Source organism: Melospiza melodia, chromosome 16, assembly GCF_035770615.1.
Source record: "Melospiza melodia melodia isolate bMelMel2 chromosome 16, bMelMel2.pri, whole genome shotgun sequence".
NCBI classification, from domain to species: Eukaryota; Metazoa; Chordata; class Aves; order Passeriformes; family Passerellidae; genus Melospiza; species Melospiza melodia.
The window spans coordinates 9562000-9582918 of NC_086209.1; the positions used below are offsets into that span (position 1 = coordinate 9562000).

General features: G+C 48.8%; 2 protein-coding genes across 3 annotated transcripts in view; one reads left to right on the plus strand and one right to left on the minus strand.

Annotated features, from left to right (window-relative positions):
- The first annotated feature begins 7485 nt into the window (after nt 1–7485).
- RAB39B (RAB39B, member RAS oncogene family) lies at nt 7486–15462 on the plus strand. Its single transcript, XM_063170572.1, has 2 exons — nt 7486–7737; nt 11938–15462. Exons 1-2 carry the CDS (start codon nt 7523–7525, stop codon nt 12362–12364), a joined length of 642 nt encoding a protein of 213 aa, XP_063026642.1. The 5' UTR covers nt 7486–7522; the 3' UTR covers nt 12365–15462.
- A 1128-nt stretch (nt 15463–16590) lies between these two features.
- VBP1 (VHL binding protein 1) overlaps nt 16591–20919 on the minus strand; it is a 39062-nt gene continuing 34733 nt past the window's right edge. Inside the window, exons 4-6 of one of the 2 annotated variants that reach the window (XM_063170570.1) lie at nt 20570–20668; nt 18712–18850; nt 16591–17762 (exon numbers count right to left, since the gene is read on the minus strand). In XM_063170570.1, the coding sequence (XP_063026640.1) occupies nt 17692–17762; nt 18712–18850; nt 20570–20668 (309 nt within the window). In that variant the 3' untranslated portion in view covers nt 16591–17691. The remainder of the gene's footprint in view (nt 17763–18711; nt 18851–20569; nt 20669–20919) is intronic. The other variant, XM_063170571.1, reaches the window with a different exon arrangement.

Below are 20919 nucleotides of genomic sequence, written 5' to 3' on the forward strand. Positions count from 1 at the left end.
GGAAATCTTCCAGGATTAAAAGGAAATGGAGAAAAAGAAAAATTCTAGAAAGTATTTCTGCTTCATCAGGCAAATAAAATATGTGGCCTGTGGCTATTCAATATCTAACATGAATAATTACAAGTATCAGAAACTATTGAAAATAGTTTACAAGCTAACTAAAGAAGAGAAAGAAATAAAGAATTGTTAAATCTTGAATGAGTGCTTCAGCAGAGATGGAAAGAAATGGCTGAATTAATTATCCATTACTAAATATTTGCCTAGCTTTAGCTTTATCCTTCACCAAGACAGTGAAAAATTGAAGTACCGTAGAGATTTGGAGATAAAAAATGCTGGCTAAATAAACCCTTGTAATAACATGATCTGTTGAAATTAAAAAATGCTGCATTTTTTCTTGTTTAGTCAAAAAATGTATCAAATAGACTGGTGTATCAAAAACTGAATAAATACATTTCTGATCCTGATAACTAAGCATGAGTGTATTCAGCACCAGGTTGGATTATTTTTTTTAATTGTCTGGTTTGTACTTGAAGATTTTCCATGGCTCAATTCTTTCTCTTTTCCACCTGCTTATTTTGCACCCCTCAGGTGTTAGAGGTGGTGCCTGGGAGCAGATGTCCCTCTGAGCACTGCCACAGAGGTTGTCAGCACAAACTGGGAAGCTCACTGTGAAGGCCCTTGCAAAATCAGTGCCCAGATTTTGGTCCATGTTCCTGGAGCTCCCAACAGTACGAGATCCACTGAGATCTCCACACTGGAGAGCCCTGGAAACAGAAATCCCTTCCCATGAGGTCAGCAGGAGCAGCCACTGCTACCCAGGGGATGCATTTTGGGAGGTTCCTGGAGCTGGTGGCTCTGCCAGAAGGAGCAGCTCTGCCAGGGTGAAGGTTGTGGGGCTGCAGGAGGACTCAGAGTGTTTGGGCACAGCAGGAGCAGCTCCTGGCCTGTCCTGAGCAGGAGATGGCTCCTTTGGAGAAATGAGGTTTGAGCAACAGTGGGCATCCCCAGAGTGGCCATTCCCACTTTTGCAGTGTTTGCCACCTTCACCCACACCCCTGAACACGTTGGTTGGTTGGTTGGTTGGTTGGTTGGTTAGTTGGTTGGTTGGTTGGTTGAAGGTGCAAAACCTGAGCATCATTCCCCAGAAGACCCATGGAGAAATTGCTATAAAGGGTTTGTATGAGATCTATTTCTTCTGGGAGAGGGATGGGAGTGATGGAGAGCTGGATATGTCTCTTTCAGGAGCCCTGCAGGAGTCTGGCAGCCCCAGCCCAAGCTCTTTTTTGTTTTGCATGAATTTCCCATTCACTCAGCTTAAATGCCTCATGTCAGATAGTAAAGTCTGAATGAAGGCTGAAGCTGTCAGCAGGCAGAGTGGAAAAACACAAACAGGAGCAGGGGCTGAGCTTGCCAGGTTGGCTGGTCTCAGCAGGTTCATGCCTGAGGGCTCCAGTAAATATTCCTGCTGGAAAGGGGCTGATGTTCAGTCACTGCCCTGCAAGTGATCTGAAATATGTGCTCGCTTAAGCAGCCAGATATCTGCTTTTTAAAATGTTGTAAAATCATATTATGGTTGAACTTGTCTCTGTGCTGAGGCAATTCAGCCTCTGGTGTGGACCCAAACGAGCTAAACCAGCCCTGCTTTAGGAGGAAAGGAAGGAATCCTGTGCATGAAGGCATTTCTGTGGGTCAGTTTCCCTTTTTTTTTTTCCAGGACTGCTGTCAGGGTTTAGTGAATTACTTGGCATCCTGTATATTACAAAATGGAAACTATAAAACACCACAGACCCACAAGTCCTACCCCTGCAGCACCTTAAAAACCCCAAAAGTAACCCTTAACAGGCGTGGCAGGTTGTGATGGAAGTGCTGAGCAGAGACTGCTCCTGTGTTTTCCTTTTCCTTGCACACCAGCCTGAGCAGCTGCTGCACTACAGACACCACCAGCAGGAACAGAAATCAGATTTCATGCATCTAACAACCCATAATGCCATTACAGTAGTTGTTAACCATCCAAAGTAGCTCTTGAGCTGTAAGCAAGCAGTCTGAACTCTGGACTGGAGGGGAAGCCAGGGAGCTGTTTTCTGGCAATACAAGTAGCACAGACACCCACTTTATAGCAAGAAAAATCACAATAACCTCTTTCCTTTCCCTCCTCTCTCTCTCCCACTCGCCATTACTAATTTATCCTGATTGTAATGGCTTCTATTTGCTCTAAGCAGATCCTGTTCCCTTCCTGGGAAGAACAGCTACAAGGACACAATATTCCCAGAGGAGGATCTGTGCTAGGATTCAGGCAGGCTCAGGCAGATATAATGATCTCTTGATGGGAGGCCCCTTTTCGATTAGGCAGCCCTTGGCCATTCTAATGTGATTGTAATCTGAAATAAGACACCAGGTGCTGCCTCTGGAGTGAGCCCTCCCGTGGTAAGGAGCTGCTGTTTAATTTATTGTCACATTTTGCAAATGTTTTATATCTCTTCAAAAAGCCCAGCTGAGTTGCTGGTATGTGCCTGCTGATGGGGCTGGAGGCTGTGTCATGGGTGCTGAGGGGCACCAGAGGGTGGCTCTGCACTGGCAGGGATTTGGGGAACATCCTCATCCTCTGTACACATCCACCCAAGTGGGTGACACTGTATGAGAGTTCAGTCTGTCCATTGTGGCTGCAAAGCAAATGCTAACACTGCCCTGGAGCACTGCTACTAACTCTAGAGGATTCTCTGGTTATTTCCAAAGTTTCTCTGCATTTCTCTCTCACTTTCTCCCACTGCCATGGATCCTGGCTGGGTTTGCAGCCCTGTCTCTGTGCCATGTGTCTGCTCCTTGTGAGGGGGCAGAGCCTCCTGCTCAGGGATGGAGCAATTGAAGCTGTCTGAAGCTGCTCTGTGCTGGGCCCTTTGCTCCTCTGTGGCCAAGGGAGAGAGAAGTGCTGGTGGAGGATGGTTCTTCCCATCAAGCTGAGTGGGCTAAATAGCTCTCAAATGTTCCTGCCTCTCTCAGCTGGGTACAGGAGCCTGGGCACCCAGTGCAAGAGAGCCATTTAGGTAATGGGTTCCTCTATTGATGGGGGCCATTAATGGAACAGCCAGCACTACTCAGCCAGGACTCTCCTCGTCAAGCCTGTGTCTGCTTTACTGCTTTTGTTTTGTTTTGTGACACTGGGGGGGCCGTGGTAGCTCTGCAGGATGCCCCCCTGCAGCCCCAGCCAGCAGTGGGCAGTGCTCACTCCCCTATGCACCAGAGGCATTCTGCTGACAGGGGGTGTTTGGGGAGGGAGAACAGACAAGTTCTGGGGACAGAGGCTGCCAGTCTGCCAGAGACTCCACCTCTCCAAAAGGCACAAAAGCAAAGGTGGGACAGAGCTATACCATGTTCCTCCTGACACTCAGCCCTGCTGGAGGCTGTAAGGCTGTCACCTCATTACAAAGTCCTAAATTATGCTCCCAGTGCCTCTGTCAGCTGGGCTGTCAGCTCCAGAGCACTGTGTGGTGCCCTTGCCTTTACACTTGTCTGCACCACCCTGACTAACTGTGAGCATGGTGTAAATAACAAACACTAATAAACCCTTAATACCTTCCCTCTGTGCTGGGTTTTACAGCAACACACTCAGCCATAGGTCATGGGTGCAATCACATCCCTGTCATCAGTGCAATCTGTCTCCATGTCACAGCTGGACAGGCCTAATTTAACAGAGGTGTTTTTTAGAGCTAGCTAATAAATTGTTTGCTCTCTGTGGTTTCCAGCCCTGCTCTCAGCACTCCCATCACCCTGGTGTGTGGCCTGTGACTGTTTCCAGTCTGTTTTGGAGGGCTCAGGGCTCTGCTTGGATGCAGTTTGTCTCTGCATCAATGAGCAGCTCCATCGTGCACGTGGCTGGGATGTCACACCTGGCAGGGCTGGCAGCCTGTGCATGTGGAGCTGCAGCTCACCAGTGTGATGTGATCACTGCTCTGTCCCAGGCTGGGGCACAGACACAGGCTGCCTCACAGAGCTCCAGACCTGCAGAGAGGGATTGTGGCTGATTGATTGTTTTTTGTATCCTTGGAAACTGAAAGGGCATTAAAATTGCATGGTGTGTGCAGTGCTGATGCACTCTGCTCCTTGAAGTGCAGCCTTGGGCCTGGAGATGGCTTCAGCCTCCAGCTGCCCTGCAAAGGGCACTGATTTGGGAGAAAAGCTGAGCTACAGCTGAACACCAAACTGCTCAGAGGGAATGCTATCCATTTAGAGGGAATCCAGCCAAGGCCAGGCTGGATGGGCCTTTGAGCAGCCTGGTCTAGTGGAAGGTGTTTGGAACTGAGGTTCCTTTCCAATACAAACCATTCTGTGAAATACCTTTGTGAATTGCAGTGCTGAGCTCCAGGAGGGTGTCTGGCTCTGAGACATCCCTGACCACAGCTCAGCACCTTCTCTGTTGTGTTTCTCACAGCAGAGTTCCTGTCCAAGAGGAGTTGTCTGCCTCCAGACCATCCCACCCAGCCACAGGGACTGCTGGGGCAGGGGCCAGGCCTAAGGTGGAGCTCCTGCACAGCAATCAGCACCCACCAGCCTGAGGAACAGGTCTGGCAGAAAGCCCCAGTGTCTGCTCAGGGCTTCATCATCTAACACTGAAAGGGAGTGAATATGATCCCTCTGGGATGGAGACTACAGAGAGCACAGGGTAGCATCAGAGTCAATCTCCAGCCTTTGCCTCATTTTGTCTCAGTTTTTATGCCTTAAAATAAATGCACTAAATAAGAAATCCTTGCTGCAGTGGCTGATGTGTGGATGTTTGTCACCCAGTGTGCACAGAGCCCTTGGGCAGGGCTGTCACCTGTGTTTGCTGTACCCAGCACAGGGTGTAGGCCAGCACTGCCTACATGAGAGCTGCCCTTGACTTCCCAGAGTGGTGTTGGCTGCTGGACTGGACCCTGTTTGTGGGGTGCCAATGTGCTGCCAGCGGGTGGGAGAGCCCTGGGATCAGCCCTGCCCTCACCTGTGCTCAGGTGGTTCTCAGGCAGCTCTCCCAGCACTGCCAGCTCTCAGGGGAAAGGGGGTCTCTGGAATTGCCCCCAGGGCCACGGGAAGGAGCCCTGAAGGGCTGTCCCCAGTCCTGAGCTGCCATCAGCCCACGGGGGCTGCTCCCAGTGCTGCTGTCAGGGCACACGCACTCTCATGGTGAATCACCTGACCTCAGCCAACAAACCTCATTTTGCACCAGATCTGGGTTAGTGTCTCTCAGACACCAGGTTTTCCATTTTCTACAACAGCACCAGAACAAAGGCTCTCCCAGGATCTCGTTTGCTCCCACCTTCTCATTGCTGCTAATTAATGCCATGCCTGCCTAGTCACGCAGTGGGTGTTCATCTTTATGCATGTGTTCACAGAGGATGAACAAAATATCTGCATCACGGGCTCCTGTGAGTTGATTTGCTGGGGAAGACAGGTGCCTGATGCTTCAGGAATTCCTCCAGCTACGACAGGATCTGCTGGGCACCTTGGGGCTCCCCTCAGCAATTCCCAGTGCCCTGGCTGCTCCTTGTCAAAGGTCACGGCAGGAAATGTCACTGGGCCTGGAGCTGCCCCTGGAGATGCTGCTGTGGGTGACTCAAGGGTGCTGCTGAGTGCCCTGTGCCTGCCTGAGCACAGCCAGAGCTGTGGGAGAAAGGGAATGGAGCAAATGGAGCAACTCTGTGTGTGCGAGCACATGGGGAGGAGAGAAAAACAGGGAAGAGAAACCACAATTGGTTGTGGGCTTCAACTAATGGGCATGGAGTACTCAGAAATCATTCTGTAAAGTGCACCAGATCCCCACAAAGCCTCGCTGGCAATGAGTCACTGGTTAATGTACCACTAACTTGGATTTATAGGTTTAATATTTTTCTGTTGCGCTGTTGCTGTTGCTGTGTAGATTGCTTCATCAATTTTCTTTCCTGTTCTGAGGTAGGTTAAAGTAGGATCTTTTGGGGTTGTTATTTTTTAATAAATAGATTATATTTCAAAGAATATTGAAAAAGACCCTTGCCATTTATTCTTCAAGACTTGAAATGGTCTCTCTAATGTCCTAGCCCAATTTACATGGTGGTTAACTGTCTCATGCCTATATAAATGTCCTTTTTCTGAGGACCTAATGACCTAATGAATATAACAGCCACTCTCAATGCATTTATTTCAATAGTAGTCATGAAGGAGGAGCTTTTAAACGAAAATATCTTAATTTTTAAAAAACCCACCAACCTATTAATAAATTTTTAAAAAGTGTCAATATCCCTCCTTTCTGTGTCTGACTGAATACAGACATTTTACTCGCTGTTTTTAATAATATACAGCAAATTTTCCCTTCCAGAGATCAAAACTCTGCTGTGGCAAGAGATTTAAAAGTAGTTGCTCAAACTGAGCCATATCCCATGGAGGCAGGGGAGAGTGGCTGTGTGCTGTGACTCTCCCTGTGCGGGACAGGCTGGCAGAACCGGGACGGGCAGCCCGAGGTGTCTGTGCTTGCACTGTGAGATGTTCAGGGCTGCTCGGGCTCTGGGACACCACACATCACCCTGCTGAGCCTGGAACCCACCCCAACAAAGTGAGGGAAATGGATTTAAGACTGGTGGTCTTTAAGTTGCTGGGTATTTCATGTCCGTGATTACTAATTTTTGTGACTGTACACACATCGCATATACACAAACTATACATATACAGACACACAGATATGTATGAGCATGTGTACTTGTTGGGTTTCCTGAGCAGGACGCCTCCTGTTACCACTGTCCCTTTCCAGACAGGCTGGTGCGGTGCAGGTGGCCCTGGGGCGGTGCAGAAGCTCTCCAGAATTGCCAGGATTTCAATGGGAACGGAGCCCCCAGTGCAGCAGCGAGGAGCCCGAATCTCTCCAGAAACGAGTCTCGGTTCAAAGCACAGAAAGGTGATGCGCACCTGGCTCGGCTCCCCTTCCCTTGGCGGAGCGCTGAGGAAGAGGAGCTCTCCTCGGCCATGGGCTCAGCTGCCTCAGCACGGCCTCTCCCGGTGCCGGGGATGGCTCCGGTGCGCTCGGCCAGGGCTGCCCCGCACGGTCCCGCCCCGCCCCGCCCCGCCCGGCTCCCGCACCGCCGCGTTCCGGGGCTGGCGGCTCCTCCCGGCAGTGCGGTACCGAGCGGCCGCCATTGCATCACCGGCACCGCGCCGGCCGCGCCTGCAGCCCGCAGCCCGCATCCCCATCCCGCATCCCCGTCACCCATCCCGCATCCCGGCTCGGCTCGGGCGGGGAGCGCGGGGCTCGGCGGTTCCGCGGCTGCGGGCAGGGACTCGGGCCGGGCTCCAGCGCCGGTTCGGCGGCTCCGGGCCCCCCCGGGCCCGCGTAGGGCGCAGCGCGGAGGCGGCGGGGGCTCGGCGAGGCTCGGCGGGGCCCGGCGGGATGCGGCGGTGGTGACGGGCCCTCGGCAGCCGCGCAGTCCCGCCATGGGCCCCGCCTGAGCGGCGCGGCCGCGGCCGGCCCCGGGCCCGGGCCGGGCATGGGCGGCGCGGCGGGCGGGCGCTGAGGGCCGGCGGCAGCATGGAGGCGATCTGGCTGTACCAGTTCCGCCTCATCGTCATCGGCGACTCCACCGTGGGCAAGTCCTGCCTCATCCGCCGCTTCACCGAGGGCCGCTTCGCCCAGATCTCCGACCCTACCGTGGGCGTGGATTTCTTCTCCAGGCTGGTGGAGATCGAGCCTGGCAAGAGGATCAAGCTGCAGATCTGGGACACGGCCGGGCAGGAGCGGTTCCGGTGAGACCCGCGGGGCCGGGGGATGCGGGCCGGGTGAGGCGTGTGGAAACCAGACAAAGAAGAGTCAAATTGGCACCTTTTGTGCCCCCCATTCCCCTCCGCATCCTTACCCCCATCCCTGGGACCCGTGTCCGCCCCGGATGGCCGCAGGCAGGGGTGCGGGATGTGCAAGTTTGCGGGATGTGCAGGTGTGCGGGATGTGCAGGTGTGCGGGATGTGCAGGGGTGCGGGATGTGCAGGTGTGCGGATGTGCAGGTGTGCGGGATGTGCAGGGGTGCGGGATGTGCAGGTGTGCGGATACCGAGGGGCGGCCCCGCTGCCGCTGCGGGGGATACGAGGCCCGAGGCAGCGCTGGGTCCGCGCTTTGCCAGCCCGGAGCTGTCCTTGCATCGGCGGATGCTGCTGGCAGGGAGAGCAGAGCGCCTGCATCCCTGCTTCCCCTGGTGCGGAGGCAGGGCCGGGATGTTTCCCAGGCGAACACCACGGAACGCAGTGGAAAATGCATTTGGGTGCTCTGCTGCGACAGTAGAGCTCAGCTCTCCTCCGTAGGACAGAGAAAGGTCGGGACAAACCTTTGGCTGTGGCTGTGCAGGATGACAGGTGCTTTCTGGAGAGTGCCAGCACTGCATGGGCACAGACAATCTGGGAGCTTAAGCAACAGTAACCAAGTCTGGATGAAGTAGAATAAAGGCAGCTTGGGGGACCGTGCCAAGTTTCCCACAGAACTGTGTGGGAAAAACAGCAGCCCTGGCTGGAGCAGGCTCGGCCCCAGCCAAAGAGGGGCTCATTTTCACAGTGTTCATTTTGAGGGTGTGTAGTGTACCCGCAGCTCCTGGCCAAAGAGGGGCTCATTTTCACAGTGCTCATGTTGAGGGTGTGTGAGTGTACCCGCAGCTCCTGGCCTCCTGTTTGCTTGTCTGTGTTTTTCATGTGCCTTTAACGCTGATCCGCTCCTCCATCCTGCTCCCTTGGGATCACTTCCTGTGCTCCACATCTCCGTGCAGCATCACAGAGCTTCTAGTCTGTGCAGTAATGACTCGCCTGAGGAATGTTTTGGTTTCATTCAGATGAAAACTCCCCTACCCCACCCCTCTCAGCACCTTCCCTCGCATCTGTGGCACTGGCATCTGGCCCAGGATGTGCAGTAGTTATCCACTGACAGGATTTTCCTCTGCTGCCTTGATGCCTTGCAGGCAAGGAGCTGCTGCTTTATTCTGCTGAGAGAGGAGGTGCTTTAGCTTGCAGTTGCATCAGCTCCCAGCTTTGGCTCTCTGGCTGAGGTCTCTAGAAAACACACCTGAGAGCTGTGCCCTGTTCTGCCGTTGCTGTGAGGAGCAAGAGCTCTCAGATGGCTCCAATTTCTTTTCCTTTGCACATCAGGAGCTCCAGGGCCCTGAGGCTGCTGGCCCTCGGCGCTGGGCTGGCCCAGCCCTGCACTGGGGGTGTCAGCATGGTGAGCTGGTGACCTTCAGAGCAAGGGCAGCTGCACTGCTGCCCAGGGCAGCATCCTGAAAAGGCAGGAAGGGTGCAAGGGGCAGGAGTGGTCAGTGACAGTAAAAAAAACCCCACTGTGCAACTTTGAAATGCCCTTGCCAAAGTGCAGGCTTGAATTCTCAATGTGAAAAGCTGGAGCAAAGCCAGGGGCCTTTATGGTGCCCTCTGAAATGTGGGAAAAAAATATGAGGTAAAATCTAGTTTGTGTTTATCCCTTTCAAATTGCTCTGAGCCCTGTGTGATAAATTGTGCCCCATGAAGACAACTCCTGGGCTCCTCCTACAAGGAATGTTTCTTGGCCAGAGACAAGAATTAGCTGTTACTGGAATAAGCCAAAGCCCCTTGCACTTGTCATAGGCAAGGACCACAATGGAGCAGGTGCTCCCCAGAAACCTGAAACTTTTTTTGTCATTTGTCAAGCTCAGGGGGTTTTTGAAGAGGGGAATCTGTAAGAATGAGCTCCCCGTTTTCAGATTTGAGCATTTCTCGTCTGATTTACATAGTTTCACAGCTGCCCCATGAGGACCAAACCACTGTAGTTATTTTGCAAACACCTTGGCATTCTCTGAGCAGCAGCTGTGTTACAGTTTTGCTCTTCCTGACCCCCTGTTGTGAGCTCTTTCACTCTCCATAAATTAGTAGCAATTTCTGGGCAGTCAAGGCTTAAATTGCCGTTAAACATGTGCCACTCTCTTTTGCCAGACCCGGCCCCAGCACATGCTGCCTGGGGCAGTGCTGAGGCTGCTTTGGAGCTGGAGAAGAGCAGGGTCCAATTCTTGCCAGATCCAGCAGGTTTTGCCCATCCCTCGTTGCTCAGATACTGCTGTTCCCTTGTCAGAAACGTGATGTTGTGTAATGCTAGCAAAAGCAAAAGCCTGTCAGCCCTCTCTCCTTGGAGCTGTGTCCCACCACCTACAGAAGAGCTGTTTCCTCCCAGCCAGCAGCTCTGCCTTGGCTCAAAGGGGAATACTCAAACAAGCAGGCCCTGGCTGCAGGAGTCCCACCATGAGCAAGGGACAGTTCCCAGACATTGTCTGTGTGTTAAAACTTGGCCAAAGTGGCTGCAAGTCCCTGCTCTGCCCTGCATCAGTGTGTGTGTGGCAGGGGGAGGGAAGGTAGAGACCTCAGAAGGGAACTGGGGAGGGATGTACAGCATGAAGGCAATAGGCTTTGCCTCCTGCAGATTGGTGAGGAAATAGTTGTGGAAAAGGCTTTGAGAAAAGGCACTGAGACCTTCACCTGATTTTACCTTGAAGCAGCATTCAGCTTAGATCCCATCATGTCTTTCAGAAGTACCTGGGGCATTGTTGTTGCTGGCAGGAGGAGCCGGGGCTGATGGCACAGAACACAAGGGAGAAGCAGAAATGTCTGTGACAGTGTCAGGGTGAATTCAAAGTGCCAATGTCTGTCTGCAGCTGGCCAGATAGCAAAAGGCAGATCTAATTCCCTCAGTGCCAAATGTGCAGAGTGACTATTGTCCCTAAGCCAAACAGTTGGAGAGGAGAAATTATCCAAACATTGCCAACTATGTTTTTTCCTCTGCTTCTGGCTTTCTTCAGTTTTGTCTGTGAATTTTCACCCATCACTATGTTTATCGATAAAACAATTCTTGAAAACTCTAGTTCATTCTTTCTTGGGGCAATTTTGACAGGTATACACACAACAGGATCAAATGTCACCTAACAACAGTCTTGCATAGCCAAAAAAAAGACCGTCCTAAGGTAAAAATGCAGCAGTGCTTGTATTACTCCAGCAAGGAAAGTTCAGGCCTGAGTGTGAATTCCTCCAGGGACTGAAATCGATTGTTGCTTCTGGATTTAGAGCAAATCCATGACTTGCAGAAACACCACTGTTCATCAGCTTCTTGGTTTCCCCTCGTGTAGCAGTCACTGAACTGTAGCTCCACTTTATCCCCATGGTCTCAGCTTTGCTCCTTTGCCCTGAGTTTCCTGATTTCCTGTGCTGCTTCTGGCTGCCTTGGGCTGGCCTGGCTCGGAAGAGCTGTGGGAGGTGTATTCATTTTCCAGTCTGCAGTTCCTGGGTCCTTTTGGTGACTATTTAATGTCAGTATTTGGCAGGAAAATGACCAGTGTTAGTGCAGGTTCTCCTTGGAAGCTCTTGTATTATTTTGCTGTTTCTCAGTCAGTGCCACTAACAGTGCCCTGTCACTGCAATGTCACTTTCATCCAGTTGTGTAGAGGAGGAAGCTGTAGGGATGGGTGGATGTCTCTATCCCAGGGCTCTGGGTATATGGAGGGGAGCTACAACCCCATGGTCAGCTTTTCCAGATCTCTGACCTCCTGCTTTTATGTGGCTGTCAGAGAGGGGTGTTTGGTTCCAGCTGAATCCTCTAATTTGTCACAGTGCTTCTAAACCTGTGGGTTAGATGAGGTGTCCAGAGAACTGATATGGTGGGGGTGGGACTCAACAGCCAGAGACAAACAGAAATCTGTGAGAGGATAAAATAGTGGGGGGGATTTTGAAGAGAGCCATAATCAGTGGGGCAGTTACCCAAGTGTGAAATCTTTAAGCCAAAGTAACTTTTCCTTTTAAATGACAAACTCTACAGAGCACAAGCTGGAAGTTCTAAGGCGTTGCCTGAATGGCCTTCTCTTGCCCTGTACTTGCAGGGTGGTAATGCTGCTTTCTTAGAGGACGTGTTCAGAGAGCTTTGAGCTAACTCTGCTGTGGCTCCTTGGCTTGCAGGTCCATCACCAGAGCCTACTACAGGAACTCGGTGGGAGGGCTGCTCCTCTTTGACATCACAAACCGCAGATCTTTCCAGAACGTGCACGAGTGGCTGGAGGAGACCAAGGTGCACGTGCAGCCCTACCAGATCGTGTTTGTGCTGGTGGGGCACAAGTGTGACCTGGACACGCAGCGGCAGGTGACGCGGCACGAGGCGGAGAAGCTGGCTGCGGCCTACGGCATGAGGTACATCGAGACCTCGGCCCGCGACGCCATCAACGTGGAGAAGGCCTTCACCGACCTGACCCGGGACATCTACGAGCTGGTGAAAAGGGGGGACATTTCCATCCAGGAGGGATGGGAAGGGGTAAAGAGTGGCTTTGTCCCGAACGTAGTGCACTCCTCAGAAGAAGTGGTGAAATCAGATAGAAGGTGCTTGTGCTGAGCTCCTCTAGGGAGGCCGTGGTGATGGACTCTACTAACCAAACGTTCTTTACTAAGTGAACTCAGTGTGACAGAGGGGAGAGCCACGCTCCCGCTGTGAACAGCCTCCCACGTTGTTTTGGACACCAGGACAGACCCTGGAAAGAAATGTTCTGTTCCAAATAACCTTTCAGAACTGGGGGCTACAAACCTGAAGGAGAGTGAGTGAGGGTGCATGTGGATGTTCTAAGGAGACAGGAAGCAGAAATGAGGGGCTGCACAAGACAGGAGAGGGTATGCAGAGCTGAATGGGCTGGTACATGCCAGGGTACTGTACATGTTCTCTTTTAAGTAAACCCATAGCTCCCTGCTGGCTTTTGGAGCCACAGGATGGATACTCAGTCGTATGACAAACAGGCAGACAGAGAGAAAGCAGGAGGATGTTTTGGTTTGTGTCAGCTATTTTTTTCCAGGAAGGTCTAAAGGCAGCACAGGTACCATTTCCTCATAAGGTCAGTTCCACAGGAGAAGTTTACTGACATGGTATGCACACTTCTGAGTTTTCTTTCTTATGTTCTTGAGCCTAGTTCGATAGCAAAGAATATTTTGTGGGGTTTAAAGAGGAAAACAGTACTTATTTAATTGGTAATTAAAGTTTAAATTATTCCTCCCTTAACAGTGTTTTTCTTGCTGTGCTGAACCAAGACTCTAAGTGGCAACTCTTGCTGCAGTAGAGATTATTCAATGCAATTTTTACTCATTTAGTACCTGGGTGAGTACCTTGAAAGTACCCCAAGTTCAGGCTTTCCAGCAGAATTAAGTGATCAAGAGCATAAAGAGAGAACCATGTCCTCAGGTGTTATGTGTTAACACTGGAGCCAGGTGGGACACACCATTTCTGACTCAGTAACAGCACTGTGCTGACCTTACCAGCCAGGTCACAAGGAGGAATGGAAAGGAAGGAGGGAAAAAAGAAACCCAACAAAATAAAAAACTTGAAAAGCTTAACTCAGGTGCATCAGACATCCTAAAAGGTGAGATTAGCTCTTAAAGAAGTTAAATAGCATTGAAAGCAACAGCTTCCATCAGTACTTTCTGCTGTTAAAATGTCATTTTCTGTCTTGGCCTCTGTGGAAGAAAACTGGCACTGGGAAGGAACACACAGCAGGAGTGTCTGAGCAGGTGGGAAGGAAAGCATCAAGACACACTCATGAGTAAAATTTGTTTTTCTCCATGTTTTAGTTCAACAAGAGTGGATCCATCTCAGGCTGGCCATCATGGGATGGCAGCCACATCACAAAAGCTGTATGTAGGTGGATGTTTTCTGGGAATGCCATTCACCACTTAAAAGCTTTGCTTCTGCCAAATTTTAACCCAAGCTTTTGAAGTGCAATGGGGTGACTGTGCTCCTGTAGCAAATTAGGGAACTTGAGCCTATTGAAAGTGAGCAAACAAAACTATAGTGACTTTTTTTACTTGTGTTTGAAAGCTTTATACTGCAATGGGCAGGATAGGGGATTAGGTAAAAGCCACAGGAAGCATCTAGTGTTTATTTTTGGCCTCTGAGTAGAGAAAAAGAAAATATTTGTTCCAGCTTTTTAATCTACAGAAATACAGGTGTTGATTGCTGTTGAATTCAGACTGTTTCTCCTTCTGAACCTGTTCTCACAGTTTGCAGCAGCACATGGGCAGCTCTGTATTAAGAAAAAAACCTGTGGTTTCCATATTGAAGCTCTAAAAAACCCTAACCCACAGCAAGCCCAGACCAGCAACCCAAACCCTGAACACTTTTGCTTTTGGTGTTCTAGGAACAATTTCAGTTCCTGGGCTCTGCAGGGGAGCAGCAGAGCTGCATCTGCTGGGAGGGCACAGGGAGCAAATGCCAGGAGGGGGTGGCAGTGCCTGGTGCTCCTTGGTGAGCTTGGAATAGGCTGTGAGGGCATCCCACAGCTCCTGCTGAAGGGCAGTGAGTGCCAGGCACTTGTGTCTGGGTGCCCTGAAGATTAAAATGGAAAGAAAAGTGTGCCCTTGACAAAATGTGTTTCTGGGTGAGCAAAGGTGGGTGCAGGGAGCACCCCTGAACTGGGCAGATGCCAGGGCAGAGTGAGGGCTTTACTCAGAGCAGCTCAGTCAGTTGCATTGCCCAAAGGCAGGGACAGACAGTACCAAAGGGTCAGTTTCTTTGTTCCCTGGATGGAAAGTCCACCTAGCAGCTGCTTCAGCTTTTCAGGGGCCAGCTGGACACTGGCTGTGTCTGGGGGTGTCTGGCTGAGCCCCCAAGGGCACAGAGCCAGAGTGTGACACGAGGGGCAGTGAGGAGTTGGATCAGACATTTTAGCAATAGTCAAATTCCGTAATTCCCTGTGTGAGAGCCTGGCCAGAGGGGAAAGATCACTTTTCATGAGACAGACAATATTTTATTTAATGGGTTTTGGACATTCCCCATTACTGCTCCCAGGGAGAAATTCCAGAAAGCCTAAGCCAGAAAGTGCATTCTGGCCTTCAGAGTAAATCTGCAATTTAAATACAGAAGTGTTGTAATTCTAAAGAGGAACAGTACAAAGAAAATGTACATGGTCTTAACTATTTAGAGTTAATAAATTGTTATATTAAATGATAGAGAAATCATTATCTACATCTTTTTCTAATTCCTTGCATTTTCTAGACAGCTTATTAAAATATAGGAAATGTAGATTCATCTGTACAAAATTTGGAATGTTTTTTCTAAGATGAAGAACTTATTGGATATGCTAAGAATTCTTTTCTAACAACTGGTTTTAATGCTTTGACTTAGAGGGACTTTGAGAAATCAGAAGGTGATACCTCTCACAGGCTAAAGGTCAGGAGCTCTTATACTCTAGGACAAAAAGAGAAAAAAAAAAGCAAAAGCTAACTTTCTGTGGTGTCTACCACATGTTAAAAACAATCTGCATGTTAAACTGAACTTGCTCAGAACCTCCAGAATAAAAGCATACTTTACACTGTCCTCGCTTTGTTATGCACTGTAACGAAATGTGAAAATAATGCTGTATTTAGCTGTCTGTATGTGACTGAAAATATGCTTGTATTTAGCAAAATGGTTACTACGTGATAATGTGAAATTCAAAACTTGTAAAGAAACTTTGGTGGTTGTATTTTTTCCCTTTCCCCCTGCCTATTCTCTCTTAGTGTTCCCTGCTCCCTGTCCCTGCTCTGTATTCCAGCCAGGGCTGGATCCACCATTCCAGGCACTGCCTCACTCTGCAGAGCCTGTCCTCTCCTTGCTGAGAAAAGCCAGGCCAGCTCCTCTGGGAGAACACCACCCCTGCTCCCAGCAGCTGCACCCACCACAGCCTTGGCCCCTCCAGGAGCCCTCTGCAGGTCTGGTGGCAGCAGCAAAGGGCAGAGCAGACCCAGGCAAGGATTAGCCATGCAGCTCGTCTGGGAGTTCTGGGGGTTTTTATTCACCTCAGATCAAATACACAAACACCAAACCCCGAGTTGTGATGGCCACAGCCACCTCCCATTGCCCAGGAACAGAGCCCTTTGAACACAGGAGCCATTTCAGCTCCAAGCTGTCACCCTGTCCCCTCTGACACGAGGCAGCAGCTTCCTGCCAGTGGCACACAGCTGATTTTGCTCGGTTCTGCTTTTGCTGTGCAAAAATGCTTAACTGGTCATTTTGTTGTGCACAACAAAGGCAATTGCTGCCTTAGGACCAGCCAGGGGTGGGGGGGAGGAGCACAGCCTGTTGGGATCTCATTAATCCAAACTGAAGAAAAAACTGTGAGAGGAATCAGGCTGTGTGTGCAGCTGCCTTTCCATCCTTGCTGATGCTAGAAAAGGAAAATGGAGAGCAGCAGCCTGCAGCCACATCCTGCTGCTGTGCAGACACCTGTTGGAGGGCACAGCAGGGCTCCAGGTTCCTGTGCTGCAGGCACAGCCACTGAAACAGCAGCATCACCCTGGGGAAGGAAGAGATGAGCCCAGGCACTGCTGAGCAGGGTTTACCTGCTCTCTGCCCTTCCCTGCAGCTCACTTTGTGACAGGCACAGTGCTGGTGAATCACTTGCTTTCAGCCACCAATTCAGATGTGCTGACTCACAGTCCCCCTTTCATTCACACCAGCATCCAGCAGCCACACTTTTCACGTCTGCTGCTTCCACGGAATTTCACTCCCCCACGCCCAGTTAAGGGAGGGAAACATTACAGAAGATCACACATCACATTCATGACTTTCACACAAAGAAAAATGCACAAAAACAGCTGTTTGCCACAACTGTTTAGTTTTACTATTTTAATATCATGAAATAAAAGTACAAAAAATTTACAGGTATATTGTTTCTTACATGAAGATTGAACAGTTAACATTTGCATTTATTTTGCAGTGAAACCTGTACTCTCAGTCACAGAATGTGATTATTAGCCACTGACATCACCACTGAGCATTTCATTTTAGAAAGAAACTGCAAAGGTAAGAGGCAACAATCTCGCAAGGCTTTGTAAGGACCAGAAAATACTCCAGCTGTACCAGCAGAGGTCATGCTCCAGTCAGCCATCCTGACCCAAGCCAGGTTTCCCACCTGGCAGGCTGAGTTCAGACATCTGAACTGCACATCTGAGCCAAGGGCTGGAAACGGGAGGCTCTCACAAGCTGGGGGCTCTTGGGTCACTATTCAGTGCCTTCCCTGAAATAACCAACGTGGGCACAGGTATGGAAAGCAAGGGGTGAGGCCTGCAGGCCTGACATGCCCTGAGCTGCTCACTCCCTTCCCATTGCCCTGGGGACAATCACAAACTGCTGCCTGTGAGGTGCTCAGAGCTAACCCAGCTCACCCAGAGTTACCACGAGTTTATCCAAAGAGCATACCAAGGAATGCCTGCAGGCTGGTGCTGCCATGAACTGACTGAAACAAACCCCAAGATTCCACTCTCTTTTTGTTGTTTCCTAGAGCATTACAGCTGCACATCTTCCCAGCCCAAGTCAAAGTTAACTCCATCAGCTGCACAGAGATGAGAAAGAAAAACCCTGCATTGCTTTAGCCTTTGAACATGTCAGGCTCCATTTCATACATGCCCCTCAGCTTTTCAGACAGGCTTTCAGGTAGAAATTTATTTATGATGGACTGGTCTGATCAAAATACTACATCCTTTGCTGGACTGTGTGGTGCCTTTTCAAATAATTCATTTCATGAAGCATGCATGAAACCAAATTTTGAGTTTACAAATAAATAAAATGGTGCTCACCATTAGTTTTTATATATTTTACCATTTACTGAAATGCTGAAAGTAACTCAGTCCTGAATGAGGTTTGGGGGTGTTTAAATAAAAAATACTTGGAAATTGAAACCACATTTAAAATTGGAAAAACTATGCTTTGTTTTTGGATGGGTCTTGCTTGTTTCTTCTCTTTACGTCCCAATTATAAACTCTAGCCATATCTGAGGGTGTGGAATTAAGGAAACAGCTCATGCTATCAGAAAAGAGGAAAAAAAAGATTTTTAAAAAAGGAGAAAGAGCAGTTTACAGAGCTGGCCTGTAGTTACAACAGTCAGTACAGAAACCATTTCATCAAAGGGCTGACCTGGTGCAGAGCTTCAGCTCTCAGGAACACTGGTAACTGTTGGTAACTGCAGTATTTAGATCATTACTTAAAAAACCTCCAAAAAGATATTGCATAGAAACACAATTTTAGTTTTGCCTAACTCTTTGCTGATTTCAAGCTGCCCACATCAGCTGCATTTGCCTCTTTCAGGCATCCCAAACTCCTGCTGCACTAAGACATATCAAGTATCAACCTGAAAGAACAAGCAGTTGTGCCTTCATTAAACTAAATCTCATGTTTCAGTCAATAGTTACACTTATTAAAACAGTTTTTAACTAGAAAGTATAAAAAACAACCCCACACACCCAGGAGGTGGTTCATGACAGTATAAAGAAATTTTACAAACACTGAGCACAGCCCAAGCCAGCCCCTTGCTTGCTGCAGCAGGGTTGTGCTGCTGGAGGCAGCTGCAAAGGCTGTGATGGGCAGCAAAGAACAACATTCATGTGCTCTAGAGGAAGGGTCACTGTGGTGACCCTGTGGCTTTAAGGTGGTCACAGGCCATCAACCCAACCTTCCAGCTCACTCTGCAGCCAGTCTGGGTGGCAAGCACTGCACCAGATTTCATGAGCACATACACACAGGTTTTGTCACCTCTCACACACCAACCTCCAACTAAGCCCTGCCAACACAATATTCCATCACACTGCTAGGACAGTAAAGTTCACAGGTGCTACAGAATTTTGAGGCAGCCAGTCTAAGATAAAAACACATCAGAAGGTTGGTTGTTACCTGGATGTTGGCTTTCAGACACATCTCCTCCCCGCCATGAATGAAAAGGATACTGACTTCTGTAGTGGTGAACTGATCTCTGAGAAAATCCAGGTCTTCCTCTAGAAGATCGAGGTTTTTTGTGGCTGTTGACAAATTCTTCTCTAACAGAGCCTGAGCCTCATCAATATCATATTCAAGCATCACATTGGCCTGAAAAAGAAAGATTGATAAAAGCTTTTCATCTTGCATTGTAAGGACTAAGCCCCACCAAATTTATTTTAGGCTGTTGTTCAAAACTAATCCTGTTAACAACAGACTGTCCTGACAGGCCAAGCAAGATTCAGGACAGGCAATGCCCAAATCCACTTGAGGCCTCCACCCCTTCAGTAACTGAGTAATAAATCTCCCTAGTGATTTAAAGTTAAGCTCTCTTCCTACAGCTAAGGAAGAAGGGATTTCTTCCCCTGGGGATCACATTCAGCCTTCAGGTATTAGCATCTCCTCCTCACCGTGTTTGAAAAGTGAGACCTCACATTTCTTAGCAGCACCTTTCAGGTGCCACACAACTCTAGAAACAGTTTTTGTTGGATTCAAGATAAACCTCAGGCTCTGGGTGGATCTCTGACAAACAGCTGGCACTGTCAGTAACAACAGATACTACAGGTATTAGAGATACAACAGGTATGAAAGTCCTCTCTGATGCTGTGGTGATGGATTTTAATCCACACATGGTTGTTTCAGTAAGAAGCTACCACAGAATGAGATAAAAGAGCAGTGTCAGGTGAAAATGCACCAGTGAAGCCTTGTCCTCTTCAAGAACTGTGCCCTGAATGGAGGCACAGCCTGTGACTGACAGGACCCACAGAAGGCTGCACTGAGCTGCCAGAGCTGGATAAGCTGCTCTCTAAAGCAAGAGGAGGACAGAGATCCCCAGGAACAGTGACACACACAGAGCCCAACACAGAGTGCAGGCAACAAGCAGCAGAAAGGCAGAAGGCCAAGAACAACTAAATAAAATTGACTGTGTGTGGCATTTCATTACAGCTTTTCAGTGTGAACTGTCAGTAAGATGAACCTTCTCTGATGTTGTTAGAAAATAAACCTGGGATGTTCCATGACAGTCAGTGTTTATGAATTGTGAAGACAGTCTCCTCATATTAACAGCTATCAGAATTTTTTTTTCCTTTTATGATAGAAGTGGGGAAGGTTGGGAGCAACTGTCCAGTTAGTCTGGATGGTTCATGTGTCCACAGTGCTTCTGTCCTAACCAAGAGGTTTTGTTTGGCAGCCAACTCTGGGATTTAGGAACATCCATGATTTAAAAGTCTCAAAATAAGCATCAGCAGGTTAATCTCCACATATAATGAAACCTCTAAATACAAAATGATCCAACCTTAGTGCTTAAGTACTTAGGAATCTGGGTTGTGAATGCTGATCCCAGCAGGCTTTAGTGCAAAGTCCTCTCTAAATGCTGGTAGATACTTGTGAGCAACAGAAATCCCATCTTTCCCTACAAAGGTGCATGAAAAGGGAAAGCAAGCTGCTGAATACAAATTACATAGAGAAGATGGGAAGCTACTTGCCAAACTAAGTTATTTTGCTGGCACATTTCCATGCCAGGCAATGTCATTAATTTGAACCAAAAAGTGACAGAAATGGTAAGGGAAACACAAACAAGGTTTTGGAAAGACCAATCCAGCAAAAAGACAATTCTCTGCAGTCTTACTGTTCAGGAACCAAACAGAATGGAACAAGAAATCTTCTCTAACACACTGAAGTTGCCTGGTTAGATGTGCTCTGCTGCCAGGGCACAGCACCACCATGCACCCATCAACAGAATCGTGCCCACTACAACCAGGGCAGACAGCAACCAAAACTCTCTTTTATAAGTTATTGAAACAGTTTCAGAGAAAGTTCCATTTTACTTACCCCCAACCACAAACAAACTTTATCTGTAGGAGGAACTGAAGCTTTGCAGTAGAGATTATCTGCCAATAAAAATCTGGTTTCCATTGGATGTGTGGAATCCTTAAACAAATAATAAAATTTACAATTGTTAGTTTCACTGGAAATATGTTAAAGACATAAAACTTAGAATAAAGAGCACACTTTTCTGCTTTCTGCCATTGATACAGTAATAACTTGTGTGGAATTCTACATAACTTTACTTCAACACTAAAGTTAGAGCTCCGAGAATAATGCATTTTTAAAATATATATTTAAAAACAATACAGAAATCTCTATAAAGAATGGAGATGAAGTCAAAGCTTAGCTGCAAT

What these genes read in the sequence shown, in the direction of transcription:
- RAB39B (XM_063170572.1), top strand. Translation starts at nt 7,523, where the DNA reads ATGGAGGCGATCTGGCTGTACCAGTTCCGCCTCATCGTCATCGGCGAC. An exon ending in GCCGGGCAGGAGCGGTTCCG is followed by an intron (nt 7,738 to 11,937) that starts GTGAGACCCGCG and finishes CTTGGCTTGCAG; the next exon opens with GTCCATCACCAGAGCCTACT.